This window comes from Astatotilapia calliptera, chromosome 8, assembly GCF_900246225.1.
Source record: "Astatotilapia calliptera chromosome 8, fAstCal1.2, whole genome shotgun sequence".
NCBI classification, from domain to species: Eukaryota; Metazoa; Chordata; class Actinopteri; order Cichliformes; family Cichlidae; genus Astatotilapia; species Astatotilapia calliptera.
The window spans coordinates 24,370,772-24,391,659 of NC_039309.1; the positions used below are offsets into that span (position 1 = coordinate 24,370,772).

Below are 20,888 nucleotides of genomic sequence, written 5' to 3' on the forward strand. Positions count from 1 at the left end.
GGAAAAGTCAAACTCCACTGCTTTTGCCTCTGTCTCTTAATAGCACATGAAATCAGATGAAACGTCTGTAAATGATTATTATTTTAAACACGATGAAGACAGAGGGGTGTGTCTCAGGTTAAGGTCACACGTCCCATCCTTTCGATCCATTTCACACAGTGTAAAACTACTTAAATAATAACATCACAGAACTGTGTGTGAGTGCATCCACGTACCTGGTCATTCATAACGACCATGTTTCGACTGAAGAGGTCGTGATGTGTAATGATACCAGTGAACCACTGGGTGGCCGAGTCTTGTCTGTACACACGCACACGGTAGCCATTTAATGAGTAGGGACCTGCGAGCCACAGGAAACAGTTCCCACTGCAGTTATAGTCCCACTGCATGTTCCTTATACAACAACTATTACAGTAACGATGTCACTGACGTGGTGAGCTTTAGCGAAATAAGACGGCATGCTAAAATGCGACCACACAGTCCAAACAAAGACTTACCTTGCATAAAAATCTCCTGCACCTTCTGGTCTTTGAGCCAGCCTTTCACTTCTTCGTGGAGCTGAGGGTTGTCTCTTAACACTGGGCTTTGACTGTCCACCTCATCCTTAAAGACACCAACAAGTACCAGCAAATGATTAAACACGTGTTTGAGTCAAAGCCAGCTCAGAAACAACCAGACTGACACAGACGATGGTTTCTCAGCTACCGGTGCCACCGTGTTCATTTCAACAAGCTAATAACTCTTTAGAATGTTTACATTTCTTTATTAACGTGACCACAAAAGTCCTAAATGTAAGAAAAGAAAGAGTTATGTAAGCGAAGCCCACACGTCACAGTGTGTCAGAGCCTCCGTGTCCTTCTTGCACAGGCTGCTGCTAGCTCGTGGATCTTCTGCAAAGTCTAATCTAGACGTCTCTTCCTTGATGAATGGTTCACACCCTGTGCTCAGTCCAGACTGGGATCATCATACTGTACTTGCTGGAATGTGGGTGATGAAAAGATCCAATGATCCTTCTTTCCGGTTCTGGATTTTTCCGTCTGTAATAACAGACTGATTTTGCCTCTGCTAACATCCCTGCTTCCTCTGATGGATGTGTCACTCGCACAGTATGTTGTGGGTTCAGATAAAAAGCCTGGAATAATCTTCAGACACTTTTCCTGCTTAATTCAGTTCATATCTACAGAATAAAGGTTTTCTAATGCATTACATTTCAGTGTTTTATGATGTTTTCATGCGTGTTCATACAGCAGTCGTGTCAACAAAAACGTGCCTTTTTGATCGTCTACATGAGCTTTAGCACGATGTACAGCAGCATTGTTGTTTAATGACTGAACATGAGGCTGTTAAAGGATTAAATACTAACTAATGCAGTCTCCTCCCTCAGTCCAGACTTCTGGGAAGGGTAGCAGTGCTTGTTTATTTGTGCAAAGGCCTGTCTTGGTAAAAGCTAAAGCAGAAACATGATAGAGCTAGCACGGGGAGCTGAACTCTGTGGGTGAAGTCAGCAGTAGTAACTACAATGACAGAAACTTGCACAGGAAAAAGGGTTTTAACGACCTTATTTTGGGGCACGGATACAAGCTCTTTGTTGTTGTTTTGTGCATTCAGTTTATTTATATCCCGATGACCGCTGAAACTATTTATATAAAGCTGCAAACTGCTTGTCAAAGGTGGCTTTGAAGCAGATGGCAGTTACTTGCACATGTGTCATCCTTTGGTTGTCTCGGTAATCCTGTAAAAGCAGGTCATGTGTCAGCCATCGTATCCTGCCCTGGCGCTCGCAGTCACCGCACACCTCCAAGGTGAGAAAAGTCGGGACCATCTCGCATCGCCGCTGGTTATTTTTCTCTTCGTCACTTGAAGTCATCAAACATCATCAGAGCAAATCCCGCCCAGTGTGGACGCAGCATCTAAAGCGCCAGCATTACCACCATGGCTGAGACATCAGCGGATTCTCACCGCAGTGACTGAAAACATCTAAAAATCCAACTCCTGTCAAAATCTGATGATGTTTATAAAAAACCCAGATTCAGTCTGAAACTAGAAACCAGGAAAAAATGGAGTGTTTTTGAAAGACGTGATATTATGTTTCATACAGCTGTGAAGCTCTACTGTCAGTGGCACCGAGCCACAACCAAGTGAAACAAATACCAGAAAGATTCACACACACATATCCCTACATGACACCTTGTTGGAGTAGTTTCTTAGATCTAGTGTACTGGTTATTTATTTTTAAATTATTTGCTGGCTTTATTTACAGACAGCAGAGTGAGAGAGGGGAAGGGCGGCCAAGGGCTGCAGCTCGCCGCTCTTCACCATCATACGGCCGCCCGCTCATCCCTCTGAGCCGACTCATGTATTAATGTACACTTTGTACCACAAAGTGTTAGTTTTTACTCTTCTGTGACCTCGTTTTGATTTCACAGTATAAGGCCCTCACTCTGCACACTACTACGTGCTCTTTTATTCTTTATCCCTTCGCTGTAACACATTCAAAGTATCAATAATTACGTTTTTCTATAACAACAGATTTTCTGCTGTGACAGTAAAAAGGTAACAGGTATAAGACAGAGACATCACAGACACAAAGGGATGCTAAAAGACGACGAGTAACCAAACCACAGACACCACACCGTCTCACAGCTCCGTGCAGCTCAGTCAGGAGCTTATGTGCACTACAGCTCGTGTAGTAACGATCCATTCTGAGATGTTCCAGAATAAAACGGATTACTGGTGTTTCAATCAAATAAGACGAGTTGCTCCTTATCCTGGTGACGGGCTGAGACAGCTCAGAGCTGCTCTGATCTCTGAGCGTTTTCTCATATATGAGATCATCTATAATCTTCTCTATTGTTAATTACTGTTTACAAAACTGTGAGATAAGAACTGGGTGTGAGCACCCGTCCGTGTACGTCTCCTCACAGATAAAGAGTGGCAGGAGTCAAAAAGACACAGAGGCAGGAAGTGAGGCCGCTTTCATTTCACCTTCTCTTTCATCTCCTTCCCCTCCCTCTCTGATCCTGCTGCAGTGCTCTACTTTCAAAACCTTTTTTAACTCCAAATTAAACCAGTGTAGCCTAAAAATAGCCCAGTGGAAAGCAGCGTGTCTCATATTCTAGAGTTTGTCCTTCTGATGACTAATGACCTCTGTTAATAGACTCCTCTAACTCGTAATCCATCCCAGTGAGCGCACACACTATTCTCTGTGTGTGAACAGCGGGGCTATGATGTTGCCTGGTTTGTTAGTCAGTATGAAGCTTCAAACCTGCAGTAATGTCAGTTTGAAACGATGTTCTGAAACTAACTCGAGTCCAGCAACAATTTGACTCCTTTTTCTGACGGCAGTCAAAACTGAATGAGTGATGTAAGCTGGCAAAGACGAGCAGACTTCCAAAGCTTTTGTTTTGTCAGATCTGAGTGCTGACTCTATACACGTGGTTTTACGGCGCTCTTACATACGTTGCATCATAGTCTCCCACACAAGTCTCAGTCAGACACAGCAGGTGACTGTGCAACAGCACAGAGCAGCTTTTGTATTAGGAACACTGCAGGGCATAAAGCCAGAAACTTGCTCTGAGGCTGTCAGCTGAACACTATTAAAATGGGTGTGTCAGCTGCTTGCTGCCTTCCTCCCCCAACAGTCACATTCATGGAGGAAAACAAAGAAAACTTCTTAATTTTAAACACACAGAAGTGATCCTGCAATGTGAACAATACTGAACGTCCCCTCATGACACCATCAACGGGTCGGGCTGGCAGCAGCTTCCATGAAACCCAATACTTGGTACTTTGTGGTTTCCAGCCACATCTCCATTGGATGTTCCTGCTGAGCTCCTAAACCCCATATCCCCTTCATCAGACTCGACTTTTCAAAGTGAATTTACACTTAACAGAAGGAAACTGTGTTTGGTCGGCTCTATTATTAACAGATGAATCTGTATTTGGTGCTCTAGTAATAAATTGGGGCAGCGGGACAGCATCTGTTCTGTGGTTTATATGACTCGGCTGTTTTGATACTGGACTGATAAGCATGCTATGTGGTTAGCACTTGCCTCCTAAGCTTGCTCCTGTCCACTGTGTTTGTGCTGTTGAAGCATTTTAGGAGCATTTAATGATCACATGAAGTAAAGTTCTACTCTGCTGTACGTGAGAGTAACAGAGAGCATCTCTGCAGAAAGGTGGAGCGACAGATCTGAAACACAGTGTGTGCATCGTTTGGTCAGATTGGTGAGTCAGCACAAACAGTTTTATTATCTGGCTGCTGCTCTTCAGCTTCAGACCACAATTTTCTAGTAACACACACACACACACACACACACACACACACACACACACACACACACACACAGAACTGAGCAGCAGCCTGGGTTGGCCCACTAAACACTGACTTCATTGTAGCGTTTATGCCAAACAGATTGCAGTCCCCGCCCCCTCCCACTCCTTTCTTCCTGTCCAACTCCAAAAAGAAAGAAATAAAACTCTCTGAGGCTGCAGCGCACAGAGAGTGAGAGACACACGACTGTTTTTACTAAAGAACGGGGAGCTCTGTGTGAACATGAGTGATTTAAGAATAGAGGAATTTGCATTGTGTGTGTGTGTGTGTGTGTTACAACTCCTCTGCAGTCAGCACTGCCCCCTCCAACCTGACACTCCTTCCTGTTTCAGTCACCACTCATGTGGCAGACTGTGTAGTGTCAGTGTGTATATTGTAGTCATGTGGTTTATCATGAAGTGTGTATTCATTTGATTTCCTTTCAATATTATTTATACAGCACCAGATCACAATGAGTTGTCCCAAAGCATTTAATATTGAAAGGTAAAGACCTCTATACTGATACAGAGAGGCCCCAACAACCAAGCAGCCCCCTACGATCTGCTGCCACCAGCTGAGGGTGAGGGGAGGTCACCTGGTGATTCTAAATCGTCCACAGGTGTGGATGTGGGTGCTCGTCTCTCTCCCCTGTGAGCAGATCTGTCCACAGAGCACCCCCGCCTCTCGCCCTATGGTAGCTGGGACAAACTCCAGCCCCCGCGAGCCTGATAAAGATAAGTGGAAGAGCATGGATGGATTTGCATGCCTAATTTTGATATACTGTATTTGCACATTCAGTGGCCGTGTTGTTTACTCTAACAATCACGCTACATCATGCATAAAAGTTGTACAGTGTGTGGAAATCTATAAAACAAATCACGGCAGCAGCTGATTCAACTTCTGTGTGACTGCAAACACAATACATGTGGCTTTTTTTGACTTAAATATGAACTTCTGCCCAAGGTGTGAGTCAGTCACGTGCAAACATGTCAATCAGAGGACAGACTGCACACGCAGCTTATGGTCATGTTCAGGTTTGGCAGTGTTACATCCAGCAGACAGACCTCCCTGCGCTCCACAGCCAGCGTCCCTCCATGGCTGCTGTATCCAACATAATTATGAATGACTCATTTTTCATTAGCACATTTAATTTGGTTACAATGTGTACAAAATGTGCTCAAAATCAACAAATCTGACGTTCTTAGTAAAGAAATCCTCTTGATGAAAATCATCACTCGCATAAAGGCAGCAGGGAGGTCTGAGTTTCCACGCTGCTCTCAGTCGCTGTGAGCAGGTTAGGACAGGACAGCCAGAAGGCTCATTTCAAATCAACATTCCTGCTTTAATGAGCCTTCTGGCCATAACAGAAATGGGACCAGTATGGTTGGAGCGTAGAGTAAAGCAGGAACGACGTGGCCATTTTCATTTCCGCTCATTAAAGAAAAGGCACCAGCACTCAGCGGCACACATATCAAAAGTAACAAAGTACTATGATTGTTCATCATTTTTATTAAGGCTGTTTCAGTTTCATCTCATTTTTATAGGCTGCTTCTTCTTTCCAGCTACAGCCTTCAGGCGTTGCCACAGCAGATCATTCACCTCCATCTCACCCTGTCCTCCGTATCCTCCTCTGTCACTACATCCATGAAATCTGCCCAGTAGCTCCACATTCATCACACTTTGTCCAGTATTTCCACCATCCCTGCTTTGCACATGCCCAAACCGTCTCAGCCTGAACTGCTGCTCCGATGGACTCGTTTCTAATGCTGCTCACTCCCAATGAACATCTGAGCATCCTCAGCCTCCTGTCTTGGTGTAAGAGCCTCATCGGCACCTGCTTCTCTCTCTCTAACTCCGTCTTGCTTCTAATGACTTTGATTTCTCTTCTCTGCCGTCTGCAAACATCATACTCCGCACACACTCCTGCATGACCTCATCTGAGGGGCTCAAAGCAGATGCTGGTGTAATCCAGCAGCTGCACACTTCACCACTGTGTCTCTATCCCCGTGGATGCCCTGCACCATCCGTCCTCGTCCTCATGCAGCACCACATTTACTCTCCTGGCACCATCATAGTCTCTCTAACTCCACGAGACAAAGTGCAGTTCCTTCTCTAAACGTCTTCATAAACACTCGCAAAGCTAACAGCACACCTGCAGTGCTGCCCCGTGAGCATCACATCAGCGCGTCCCTCTGTAGTTACTACAGTGCTGCACATCACCTTTGCTCTTTAAAACAGGTAACAGTACACTTCTTCATGCATCCTCTCACTCATTATGTTTCCATCTGTATCCCTGATCTCTGCCCAGCCAGCTGATACAGGTCCCACTGTGTTTCTCTGGTATCCAGCCTCGCCTATAACTCACTATAAACCATTCCCACCTCTCTATATGCCATACTAGTCTCCCAGTACTCCTGTCTACTGTCTACATCTCCCTGACTTTTCTTTACTCATTCTAAACCGCAGCTCTTGCTCTGTAGGCTCCAGAGGAAGAAGTTAGTAATGAGATCAAACACCTTCCTGGCAGCTCCCCTCAGCAGTACTTTATCAGTCATGTGGTGACTCGTCCCTACCACTCATCGCCCAGCTCAAATCTTCCCCTCACCAACATTCTTTCTTCGTTAGTTTCCACCATGTAATCCAAGCCTTTTGTCTTAGTTCACTTCCTCTTCTTGATTTCCAAACTCATCCTACAAACTAGCCCCTGACCACTCCCCCGGCAGCTACTGCCACCTCACAGTCCCTCTTTCAAATTGCAGCTTCTGAAAATCATGCAGTCCACCTGTGTGTACGTTCATCCACTTTTGCACGTCACTCTATACTGACCACAGCCTTTTCACAACATCCACTGCCCTCCTTATCGACCCAACACCATCTAATCAACCTCTGTTCAGGGGCGGCTGTAGCCCTGGAGGTAGAGCGGGACCATCTACCCACTGAAAGGTAAGTCTGCATGCCCAATGTTCTTAGGCAGGGTATTAAGACCAACCTGCTCTCTAATGGGTCCATCAGAGGGAGACTGTTATGATAGCAGTCTCCCTCTGTCAGTGTAATCATAGAAAGCACTTTAAACAAGTGCTTGAATGGATGGATGAATGAGGCACGTAAAGAGAGAAGTCTGTTTACTTCCTGTGCCTACGCGTCCAATGAGCTGCAGCCACCGATTTCTACTCACGACCACGTTATCCAACTTACCCCAGAATGTCTTTTTCTTCTGACACCCAGCCTATGAGGAATACATCCTGACATTCAGCCTTAGATTCATGATCGTAGCTGACGCTCTTCACCTGCACACACTACAACCCGATCAGCGGATCAGTGGATCAGTCCTCCGCTCATCCAGTCCAGGGCCTACTCAGTGTTTCTTCCTATCTGCACCTTCACTACCTGCTATTCAGTTGTATATCCAACCCATCATAATCGCTGAAGGACACATTTCTTCATTAAACAGACAAACTGTGGATTTTAAACTGTTGGTCAAACAAAACAAGGTGTTACTGATGTGCACTGTATAGCTTTCATCATCCAAGGCTCCTGCCTGGGTGCTGCAAACACAGTGACCCACTGTTGGCCTACAATAGATGGATATCAGACATATATCAGCCTCACTTGACCACTTCTATCTGCAGTGTGGGTTTGTGTGCTAATGTAACAGCAGACCACTCAAAGCTCGCTGTCAGCGCCGAGTTCCTGTCAAGTGTTTCTGCAGACAAACAGACAACATGAACTAGCATCAAAAACATTTATGACGTAATGCTGTTCAACCTGCAGGTGTACAGGTGACATGCTCACTATTCCCAGGAGCTCTGTATGTTTTACTACTAACTAACAAGTCTGTGTTACTCTGTGTTAAAGGGCCACCCTGTCTCCCTCCACTCTTCCTGACAGAAATCTCTTGCAGGACAAAAGTTCAGGAGATGAACAAGCGTCACGAACGTGCCCATCTGTGCCACCGCGCACCTGGCAGGCTGACCACCAGAAACACTCTCCGTCTGTTTTCTCTTATTTGATGATGACGGATCGGTGCAGACACTCACATTATTTTAAAGGGTTAAAGTCCTGTGTGTGTCCACGCGTGCCTGGACACGTATGTGTTTGTCATATGTGGAGATGAGACATGAAAGTCTAGAGAGTGAATAGAAATCAAATAATAACTGTAATGCATGATTGCATCAGCAGGAAATTCCTTCCACTGCTTATCAAGCTGTTTCCTGCTACTATGACCACGATCGATTTCATCACCGTCTATGGCACCACTCTAAGTGCAGTGACGTAGTAGAAACTACAATGAAGACGCTAAATTCTGCTTTTAGGTTAGTAGGGCCAAGTGCAGTGACTCATGCAACAAGATCCTAAAATACGTCTGATAAATTTGTTTAATATCACGAATAAGCGTGATCACAGCGAGAGGCAGGAATGCTGAACAAGTGGCATGAAACAAAAATTCATCTCAAGGATTTTTTTTTACCTGACTTTCAGACATTTTAATGAAAGTATGTGCGTAAAAGCAAATATCTGGAAATAGAAAAGCACAGCTGCTGGTGTAGTCTTTTCAATCTCTGCGTAATCGAAACAGCAAACACCAACACTGAGATGAAAAAAGCCCGTCCAGCTGTGAATACCTGGTACGGATGGTAGGCTGAGTGGTCTGACAGGAAGTCCAGCTGCCGGTCCAATAAGAATTCCACTGCTGCCACTGAAGACAACAGGCGCTCCCCCACCACCGGCTTAAATGTCTGTAAAGAAAACACATCACCGTCAGCAGCTGCAGTTTTATGGTGGAGCTCGTTTCTGCGAGCAATCGTTCAGATGTCACCAGAGTATATTTAGATCTCAGTGTTTCATGGAAATATTCAATTCTACAATACATTTCAGGTACGATTCATTTGGAGCTGCAGCTAATGGGACGAAATCAGATGTCAGAAATGTAGGAAGAGGAAACGGGGAGAACGAGAGACAAATAACAGAGCTATGGAAAAGATTAGGGAGGAAAAGCACGAGCGGAGACATGATGAAGAGAGACAGAGACGCAGAGCAGGGCATGAAGAGGAGCTCCAGAGTGATGAATAAATTAATGAGCAGAGGAAGGCTGACAGTTGAAAGGCAGCACACTCCACTTTGATGTTCCCGCTTTTACACAAAGACACGCACACGCTCTCTGACAATGTCAGCCTATGGCTCAGCTGCCCATGCTGCGCAGAGAGCGGCTGCATCCCGTTAAATAGAAATATATACGTTTATATTTCAGCGCCTGACGTCAGTCGACCAGTCACAAAACTAAATGGAAACGTGAAAGAACGAGGCTCACGGCAGTGGACGAGTGCATGTTTGTGCTGCTGTGGGTTCATGGTTACATAACGAGGCCAGTCTGGTGGAGAGATTAGAGGTGAAAACCATGGCTACTGTGAAGCTCTGCTCCCAAACACACACCCACAGGAGGCAGAAGCACATCGTGTGTGTGTGTGCAACTCTATTTCTGTCCATGCAGATCATATTTCCAGCATTTACGAGCAGAATGCAATTGCTAGCATTGTATGTATTTAAGAGGGTTAGGGTTACAAATGTCACAAGTGTCCAGGATGTCATACATCATCAGCATTTCTGGCCAGCAGGGTCTATCCAGGGTTCTTCTGGACCCTGGTGATGCAGGTCTACCCAGGTCCAACAAGCAGATCTGCCGTTTCTAGTCTTGCTTGTTTTTTCTGCGACTCTGCTGGATTTAAAGATCGTCTCCAGCTGATCTTAGAAAGAAGAACTCAGTAGCAGGAAACACGTCATCTGTATCTCAAATTCACAATCTTCCCTTTTTATGGGAAGCATTGAATTATTATTTAACAAAACCAATGGTCAACACATGAGTCAGGACATTTTATAAAGGTACAGGAAATGATTTGCAACACACTAGTTTCTAAAAACCAAGACTGCCCAGCGTGCACCGTCAGGTTGTTTAAAGGACGCAGCAGGAGGTTAAACCTTTCACACTTATGTTTCATTATCACCACAAATGTCTTCAGAAACATCCACAGCTATGTGCATGTCCTCTCAGACCCCTCTCTTTGGTCTCTGTCCTTTGCCCCACTGCTTCAGTATCTGTCTGTGGACGCCTCCATGACTGCATCATTTAGCAACAGCAGAGGAAATGCAAAGGTTATATGCAATTCACAGGTGCAAGGCTGATGAGTCACGGCACTCTCAACAGCTTATTGTGAAAGAAAATTTCACAACGTCGCTTGTGCCAGCGTAGCTCAGCGGGTAAGCAGCAACCACAGAGCAGTGTCCTGGGTTCGAGTCTGTCTTCCTCGTCACTATGTAATTAAGGCAAATGCCAAAAAAACGATATTTAATTTTTCGAGCATTTCACGTTGATTCAAGACGAATTTCAAAACTGGCCGAACAGTTCAGAAAGCTCGGCCATCGAAAATGAACATCGAGCCCAAATTCAGGTCTCAAAACGTGCGTCAGTCTTGTGTTCAGGTGAGTGTTTACCCACTGAGTCACTTCCACACACACAGAACCCATGGAAAGGTTTTATAAACAGATACTGGAGCTGTCCTACACATCAGAAGTTATGCTTGGTCCATTTTTATAAATAACACTGGAATCACAAACTTCACCAAATTATATTTGAAATAACATTTTTGACTTGCATCAATCAGAAAAAACAAAAACAAGAAGCAAAGATCAAATGATTTTTTCTACATTCCACTTCACCACGATGGGTTTGGCTCGTAAAACAAATGCAGGTGCTCTCTAAGCTGAAACTCTGGTGTTCATGCATTTAGTCCAGGTCATGGAGAAAAAACACTTTGTTCTCCTAAAGACAACAATTAATGCTAAAATGAGTTTATTTAAAAATGAACAAATGCTTGAGTCATAAAAACGTGACGAGATTATGTTTTTAAATCATCAGTGGTAAATCACTGAGACTGCTGGATTAAAGAGTGGAACTTTTTAAATAAACCTTGATCGCCTCCCTCTGAAAGGACTTCAGCTCCTCCATCTTCTTAAAGACACTGCACACTGATTCAAGACAGGCACACACACACACACACACACACACACACACACACACACACACACACACACACACACACACACACACACACACACACACACACACACACACACTGAGGTCCTTGTATTTAGAGATAAAAATACAATGAAAACTCTCGGGGAACCAGAACATCTCGGGAGAACAGACACGGCACAGCGGCATGCTGGGAAAGCAGATCAGTCCCCGTGAGCACAAAGACATCTCTGCTGCTGTGTGTCTATAATTGACAGAAGTTCAATAGATTGTAAAGGAGAATGAAGAGGAGATTATGAGCTCATGCCTCGCTAAGAAACCTCAAGAGGTTACCACACGCGAGCTTCAAGGAAGCCGCTGCCTCATCAAAGACAGAGCGAGAACGAGCATCAGAAAAAGATTGCGTCAAATTGAAACACACATGAGCAGTTTCCTCTCGACTCTCCGTATCAATAAGATGTCCAGTGAACCATCAGAGCGCCCTGACTGCTCAGCCAGGGCCCAGAACGCCACCTACACGTGCAAACATCCCTCACTCGGTGAATTGTGCTGCTAGGAGACACTGACAGATGTGCATTCAAACATTTGGTGTTTAGTGAGTCTCATTAAAGTTGTTTGTGTTGCTGTTTTTAGCACGCTTCCACTGAAGGGTCAGTGTTTCAGGGATCAAAGCCAGGAGTTGAATCCACAGTAAGTAATGACCCACAGCATCCACATAAATGCACTCAGAGTGTTGGTCTGTGTACAGCGGGCACATTATGTCTGTGCTATAGAACACTGCTAACTGTACGAGTGCTGAATAAACAAACTTATATGATCACTTACAGATCTCATCTGCTTGGATCACGTGACACATGCATGCATACTAAAGTGTTTTTACCAGCTGGAAACGTCCAGCTGGGAGCTCTTGGGAACACTTGGGAAGTGCAGGGTTTTTACAGCTGAGATATTGTGTATCATAGCAACTAAAGTAAGGGCCCTCAGTGACTGCGAGTTACCCGATGAACCCATGAAGAGTGAGACGTCCTTTAACCATCACTTTGTAAATGAATTCAGATAGTGGACCAGGTGATATCTGCAGGTGACTACACCAGGTGACGATACTGTGCATGGACAGTATCGTTTGATAATTTCACAAACTATACTGTCGCTGTCAACAATTATTCTAAATGTCATCATATAACTCAAAAGCAGCGTAGTGCAAAGCTGGGTTTGCACCAGTACTGTCCCTCAGTGATCCCACATTACTGTGGCAAAGCCTGAACTACAGAGCTGCATGTCTGCTGCATCAGACTGCTGCTGTTTCCTCTTGATAATAATAATCAGTAGGTTCTCTATTGGCTTCAGGTTAGGCAAGGTGGTTGGCCAATCAAGCACAGTCTCATGGTCAGCCAATCACTGGTAGTAGTTGTGGCACTTTGACCAGCTCGTCAGCAGAGGAATGCTCTAAACGTTCCTGGCAGATGGCTGCGCTGTCTTTGACTTTGATAAGACATAATGGACCAATCAGCATCAACGAAGCGCATGATACAGCATCTACAATCATCACAGACTGGAAACTGTACACTGCACAGCGCTCCCTCGTTTATCACGCGAGTTACGGTCTAAAAATAACCCACGATCATCAGCAAAGTCAGCTTTATTTTCTACAATTATTATAAAGTTTTAAGGCTGTAAAACCTCACTACACACTTTATACACTCAGACAGGCGTGAACATCTTCACACATTTGTCTCTTGTTTAAACTCTCTCAGAGTTCAAACATTCGTGGAAAAATAAGTCCAGTATTATATTATAATCTAAAACATACAGTAACTTCTAGGGCTGGGCCATATCATACCAGTAATACCAGTATAATGTTGGGCAATGATAAGAAAATGAGATATCGCAATAGATTATGGGTAAAACGCGCATGCGCAGTGCCTTTGTTTTCATACGCACATGGCGGAAAAAGCATGGCGGCGACGCAGAACGAGAAGAGCGAAAGCGGATCGTTGAATGAAACGATGAACCAGAGCTGGTTTGTAAAAATGCTGCAGCTTCACTGGTGTGGATCTGGTGTAGCTTTCGTCCGTCAGATACACAACAAAGCACATTTTTTGGTAGCGTGTGCTAGCGGGCCGTCGTTATTACCGAAACGATTTTATGTACACGGCGCTCGAAAAGCCGTCAGATGTTTCAGTGCGACTCTGCTAAGCTACGAAGCCGCACCGCTTGATGGATTGTCGGAGCATTACAGCTGTCGTAGGCGGAGCCTCGCGGAGTGATACGTGCTGTGCTTCAACATAATGTTACCGTGTTGTGTGTGTATAACCTCTTAAGTTTTGTGGATATTATACATGTTATGCTGAGGATATGTCGGCCAGTTTCCACTGGAAATGCCTTTTGGTTAAACTGGAATTTGCATTTGCACTGTTACATTTTTATATAACTTTAATGCACATAAACAGCTGCTTGTTTAAGTGACAATACATTGATTTTTTTTTTTTTTTGCACTAATAAAGTTGTGGAGTTGTAAAGTATTTTGTTTCACGTAAATTATATCGTCAGTTATATCGTTATCGCAACTTTTAAATATATATCGCAACAAATATTTTTGGCCATATTGCCCTGCCCTAGTAACTTCTACCTTCCTTTAGCATCTTGCTCTGCCTTTGGGTGCTACCACAGGAGCCTTTGATGGTGCAAAACGTTTCATCGACGTTGTTGTGTTTGTTGGGGAGAAAACGTACAAACATACAGTGCAGCAGAGTCACACAGCTGGGATAGAAGATTTATGTAAATGTGACAAGCTGAACGCACTCTGTGCTGTACAGGAGACACAGCACGAGACTGATTGACTATGGTCTACAGCCAATCGGGACGCAGAACACAATGTGCTGTAATAAAACAAAAAAAACCTGCAAAATCGACAAAAATAATCCGCAAAAGAGCAAAGCTGCGAAAGGTGAACCGTGTTATAGCGAGGGGCTGCTGTACTTCAAAGAATCTTCCTCCACTGGGGACAATACGGCACAACTGTGCTCTACACAACCGCACAAACAACACTCTGCAACACAGACATGATCCTACCTGAAACATGAAATGACCTTTAAATCCAAATGAGGCTCAACTGTACGTGAAAACCTCTCTTAGTATCAGAGATTTATTCTTCCATGGCGTTGAAAGCAAACGAGCAGCTCAGCTCTCCGAATAACAACGTCGTCTGTAGGTTCTCTACACGAACACAAGAGCGTGTTGGGCACTTTTCATGTTTGCGATGTCTAAAAACGCAAAAGATTTATAAGATTTGTGAATCTGATCTTGGTGCAGTGCTGCGCTGACGAGCGGTGCTGTCTAAGTGGGTCACACACACAACGGTTTCTACTCCAGAAATCCACAGGCTGTGTTCAAAGCTACTCATTACTTTGATGGTAGATGACTGGAGTCATCAAACCAAACTGCTGTCGTACATAGTAATGAACCGTTTGCCTCGGCTGCTGGAGGTCGAGGCCTGTGTGTCAATCAGGCCCGTAACAATGACACGACTTTGACACTCATTACATGTGCCCTGCAATTTGATACAAGGACGACATATGCAATATTGCAGAATCTCACAGCATCTAATAAACTGTAGAATTTATTATATAAAATTATTTGTATAATAGTTTCTAATAAACTCCTTTCATGCTTTGGCTGGATTTCACCTTTAGCTTCAATATCCACAGCTCTTTAAGCTGCCTCATCATTACTGTCTTACATCCACAGCGATATGCTAATCTGATTCTCTGGTAGTTTTGGAGAAGCAAACAGGATCAGCTGGTCCTGGATCAGCCGGTCCTGGATCAGCCGGTCCTGGATCAGCCGGTCCTGGATCAGCCGGTCCTGGATCAGGGAGCTGCCTACATGCTCCCGGTTTGTCTCACGGGTTAAGTTCTCACTTCTTCCAACTGCGATTTCTGTCCGAGTTCACAAAAAACCAGATGAATTTGCTGCTAAACACATTTTAGTAAGAGTAGTTCCCACTGAGTATCCCATGTGATTATGGATCACACGCGTCGTGTACAGGAACATCTGTGTTAATACAGCCTTTTATATTTGTTCATTACAGCTTAATGGCAGCTTCTGCTCCACAGCAGTCGTTACACATGTAGGACGGGCAAAGTACGTGACATTTTTTGGAGCGGGTACAAGCGGAGGCAGAAAAAGCAGCTCTCCAACACTCAAACACCCCAGAAGACAACACCTAGGACGGAGCAGCATTCCCAGAATAGAAGCTGTGGGTAGTTTCCACAGTTCACAGCCAGTATGTGTTACTCAAATGCGTTACTTCATCAATCAAACTCAGGCCTGCTTCAAAATGTAAACCACAACAGTTCTTCCGAAACAGCAGAGGATATAAAAGTGTAACATTACCTCTGTCCTCCGTGTCCAAACTAACACTGAGAGGCGATGGCTTTGGAGAAAAACTAGCTCTGATCCAGCAACCGGGGCAGAGACAGGAAGAAAGAAAAGGATGACGAAGTGAAAAAGAACGGGCGAGGAAGAGCAACAGAGTGCGGTTTCCTCCTGTGGTAAGAAGAGACAGATGGCCAAGAGGGAGAGAGCAGAGCGGAGGACTAGCTACACAGCCGACATTTTAACTGCTGCTGACGCAAGGAGGGAGAGAGATGAGAGGGAGGGAGGGAGGGAGGGAGAGAGGCAGGGCCGGCTGACACACACTTCCTCTCTCGCTCTCTCTGTGTGACGCAGGACCGTCCTATTTCCTCACAGCGCTCTTTGACTGAGCGTCTTTCACTTTCTCCCCTCGCCTTTCAGATTGTTCCCTCGCCACTGACCCGCCTCACTTCTGCTCCTCCACTTCCTTCCCCTTCAGCTCCGTTCAACACAAGTTTACTGACAATCGTGTGTTTACAAAATGACAACATAGCAGGAAGGAGACAATACTACGAGTGCCATTACTCCTGCTATTATTAGCAACTCCATTCAGTATTATTAGCAGGCGGCTACATTCACCAGATGCTGGCAAAATGTTGCCCAGCATCGAGTCGCTGTAGCAGGTCTAACGTGTAGGAAAGTGCCTGGTGGTGCTCAGAGGAGACAGCAGCAACGACCCTGTTACCTTCCCTCCCTCAGGGCTGCTTAATATTTGAGCTCATAATTTATTTCTCACATACACATTAGGCAAAACGACAGCTGCCAAATGTGCCACTGATCTACAGTATTCATGTAGACCAACCAGCATTTAGAAAATGGGCTTTTTTGGCCTTCCTGCCTGTGTACACAGCCAGGTGATTTAAACAAGATGTGACTGTACGAGTTTACTTGAACTCTTTAATGATTACAGTGTTTCTTACATTTTAAATGACTCCATTTCTCCTTATATACACAAGACTAAATCAATAAAATACAGTTATCCAGTGTTCAATGATGAAACTACAACAGACGATCTACCAGCAGAGGCAGCAGCCAGCCTCATTCGTCCCTCTGTGCTGAGAAACCTGATTGGAGTGTTTGAAAAGCCTCATTTAGTCAAAGTAAGCAATCAGCTGTTCAGTGACGATCGCTTCTAAAACCCTGGAGAGAAAGTGATGTTTAGAAATGGGACCACAATTATCCAAAGAATGAGGGTCAAAGAGGTTGCTTTTATTAAATAGGTTGCATGACTGCACTATTTAAAACAAAACAAGGACAGAATAGAGGAAACACTACCTTTCTGCAGGAGGAGCGATTAACTCTATGAAAATGTCCCTAAACTTTATCAACTCAGATAGTCAGTTATCTCAGTGTCTATGGAGCAAAAAACAACCACTGATAAGGAAAGAAACCCTGCAGCTACCTCAGACAATCAGTGGCCGGTCCCTTCCAAACTTTCTACACCATTACTGGACAGCAAATATTCAGCCATTGCTTTACTGGATGAATGGAGCCAGATGCGGTTGGGTGGCTCAACTAAACAAACTTGTCTTGCAGCTCTACAGGTTATTCATTCATTTCTAATCTGGAATCAATTCAAAAGAGCCTTTAATCTTCCTGAGCTGTGGCTTGCTGCTCCAATAAGGAAAGCCCACCTGTTTACACCGTCAGTTAGACACAGAGCATTGACGGCTGGCTGGAGTCAATGGGAGATACCGGCTTTGCTTCCTTTGCAGAGTCGTCTCAAAGGTTTCAGGTATTTTTAAGATATTTGCAGATTAGATGTTTAGTCTCATCTAATCCTGGATGTTAACCTTCACCTTCTCCAATGGACATGAAGTCCATCATTTAAAGGATCAGACTTGAAAAGAAAATGGACTTGGAACAGATCCTGGGTGAAACGTGTTTAATGAATCCAGGTTGACTTTCTTAGAGGGCCTTAAACACAGATGGGAGGCGAAATGGGACAAACAATACCAGAGACAACCTGGCTACAGGGTTTAAAGATCATCTCCACCTCATCAGCGTCTCCACTGGTCTAAGGACAAACTGTGGACCCCAGCTCCATCCACAAAGTGTCCAAAGTTACATGGAGTTCAATCTTTGAGACCCACCAACCCCTCTGACTTCACTGCTTGGTCTGATTCCATCTGATCCACCTCTGAATACGCGTGAATCGAACACGACTGCGTCCTCCTCTTTGCTGGCCAGAAGACCGATTCTGACCAGGTGGGAGGACCCTCGACCCCCAACATTTGGGAAGCGGATTAGAGACGTGATGAGACGATTAGGTTCACCATCAGAGGCTGTGCTGGAAAATCCCAGGTTCCTGGCAGCCATTCATCAGTTATGTTGATATGGTTTCATGATTATGTTGTGTTTGATGTGTAGAGCCCACTGCCTGACAGTGATCTGTGCACACCCTGAGTATATATCAGTGTTTGTGGAGGGAAGCGGTGGGAGCAACGCTGCACATTTACCTGCGTATGTTTATGTGTTTAACTGCTGGAAAAACAATAAAAAGAGCTGGATGAAAAAGAAGCTGAGTGCCCCGATGCTGAACCCACCCACAGCATCACGCTTTTATCAGCTGACCACAAACCAGATTTAGTAATCTGTCCATTGCTGCTCAGCAGGTTAATCCTCTACCACTGTAACAGCACACACTGGTCCAGGTACTGGTCCATCTAACACACACTCACAGAGACACAGACACACATATTAAATCTTGTACAACAACCAACCAAGTGTAGTTGTACTTTCTATTTCTCAGCTTTACTAAACATGTGTGGTGCGGTTATCGCTCATCAAAGTGAGTGGACTGAACTGCTTCAGCAGAAGGAGACAAACGTTTCATCTGCAGCCTGCACTGCATAAAGGTAAGCTCTAATTACACATGCACACACAGACCCACAGGAGGCAGGAGATTACACTAGCCCTGCTCCATCTGCTCAGGGAGAGGAGGGGCTTTTTATTGACCCAATTTCAACCAAAATTGCATCTGACGCGGCTGACTGGTTCTTCTCCAGGCTGGCTAACAAGCCTACAAGCAAGGCACGAGGCCCCGACTGTTTCAGGTCTGTGCATGCAGCCGCACATATACACACATGCTGAGTGGAAGGACAGACAACCTATGAAGGCAGGCAGAGCTAGAGAGTCAGCTTTCAAAGGAGAGAGCTGCACCACACACACACACACACACACACACACACACACACACACACACACACACACACACACACACACACTCCTTTGTTCTCATGTCATGATGAACAGAGCCAGTACAGTTGCCAGATAACAAGAATGCCTGCTGATACTCGTGTGTGTGTGTGTGTGTGTGTGTGTGTGTGTGTGTGTGTGTGTGTGTGTGTGTGTGTGTGTGTGTTTTGCAGAGTGGGCAACTGTTGCTAGGTAACATAGCATGACTTGAGCAGTCTGTAGCCAGGAAGGAGTCGAGTGAAACAAAGATCTAACACACACACGTTCATTCATTTTAGACAACCTCTCATATCAGACGCTGTCCTTTCTTTGTTCTTTGTCTAAAAACGGTGGTAAAATAAAACGCGTCAAAACAACTATTGTCTTTATTCTTTCAGTGATATGGGAATGTTTAAGTGAGTGTTTTGATAGAGATATGGTGACTTTGCAGTGTTAGTGATGGAGAAAAGAAGCTTAAAGCCAAGAAAAACTAGACAAAATATCTTCAACAGACTCATGAAACATGCAACATGTAGACATCAGTGCAACATGTACGATTCAAAACATTTGACCAACATTACAATTAAAAAAATGAGACTCAGACTCAGACAGCATTTCTCTATTCGTATTTCCTTAAACTTCATTCTTCATGAAGATGATTCATCTGAAGGGCTCACACGGAAACAGGCTTCAAAAGTAAAGCTCCAGTGTCGTGAACCACACACTAATAACCAACGACTTCAGAGCGCACTTTATAAATGTGCCTCCAGGTTTCTGTCATAAATCACAACAAGATCAGTCCGTTTGGCAAACCATGTAAACAATGTTTCAACACAAACTCACTACTTCTACCTCATGCTTCATGACCTCCATCTCATTATTTCACCACTACTACCATGCTGTGCAAAACATCTTAAGCATTTACGTCTTTGTATTTGGCTATAGAAATGTGAGAAACTGTTAGTTATCAAAGTATGTGTCTTATAAGTAGCCTTCAGAAAAATTACATCCATCTATCTCTCTATATAGACACACACACACACACACGTTCACCTTCCTTACCCCACCAACCAGTAAACTCTCCCCTCCCTCTTGTATCATGTGGCCAATAGATTTCACTAGATCTTTGAAGGCAGTCTGCAGTGAGGCTCTTTAATGAGTTCACACAGTGCTCCTGGTAGATACAGAGATGATGTAATAGCTGGATCAGAGATGCAACAGAGGGTTTAATGTGAACACAGAGAGGCTGAGCAGACAGACGTACAGCCCAGGACAACTAAGACTCTGAAGAACATCAGTCCCTGTCTCACCCTTTAAACACCGGTCTGTCTCTCTCAGTGATGCTGTCTTGCTCCCGGCTGGATCTCTCTGTGGTGTCAGATGTGTTTTCGTGTCAGAGCTGGAGGAGCTCACAGCAGAACTGTACCAAATAAATCAAAACATGTCACAGCTGGATGACGGAGCTAATAACTGCTTTTTAAAAGCTAAAATGTAACCACGTATGCCAACGAACACAAAAAATAGTTCAGCTGAAAGCCTTTATGTGCATGTGTGTTTTGTTCAAGATGGCTGATATCAGGCGCGTGTGTGCCAAGAGGCCATGTAACAGGATTGCTTCATTATTTCCTCTGCTGTTGTGTAACGCTGGCATTTTGCTTCAGTAACAGGGTCGTGTCAGTGGAGGAGTGTGGTGGGCAGGGGGTGGAGGGTGCAGTGTGTCACTGTGGAGAAGCCAGAACAGTACAACCCTCTGTGGATGAACACAGCCGCCACGAGCTGTGTGTGTGTACTGATGGACTTTCCTACTACAGTACTGCAGAAACTTCATCTGATTTCTCTCAAACTGTGTTTAAATATTGCACCAATTTTTTAAATCTTCTGTATAATGTCTTTAAAGTGTCTCCTCTTCCACAATGTGCCAGTCCAATCACGTTTCCCTGTTTCTAACTCTGTTAA

At 44.6% G+C, this 20,888-nt stretch overlaps 1 protein-coding gene across 3 annotated transcripts in view; it reads right to left on the minus strand.

The window, feature by feature from the left end:
• The window catches only part of jmjd1cb (jumonji domain containing 1Cb), a 117,607-nt gene that overhangs the window by 28,911 nt on the left and 67,808 nt on the right, over positions 1 to 20,888 (minus strand). For 2 of the 3 annotated variants that reach the window (XM_026177543.1, XM_026177542.1), the window contains exons 3-5: positions 8,935 to 9,048; positions 498 to 603; positions 216 to 340 (exon numbers count right to left, since the gene is read on the minus strand). In XM_026177543.1, the coding sequence (XP_026033328.1) occupies positions 216 to 340; positions 498 to 603; positions 8,935 to 9,048 (345 nt within the window). Of the gene's footprint in view, positions 1 to 215; positions 341 to 497; positions 604 to 8,934; positions 9,049 to 15,734; positions 15,941 to 20,888 lie in introns of those variants that run through there. The other variant, XM_026177544.1, reaches the window with a different exon arrangement.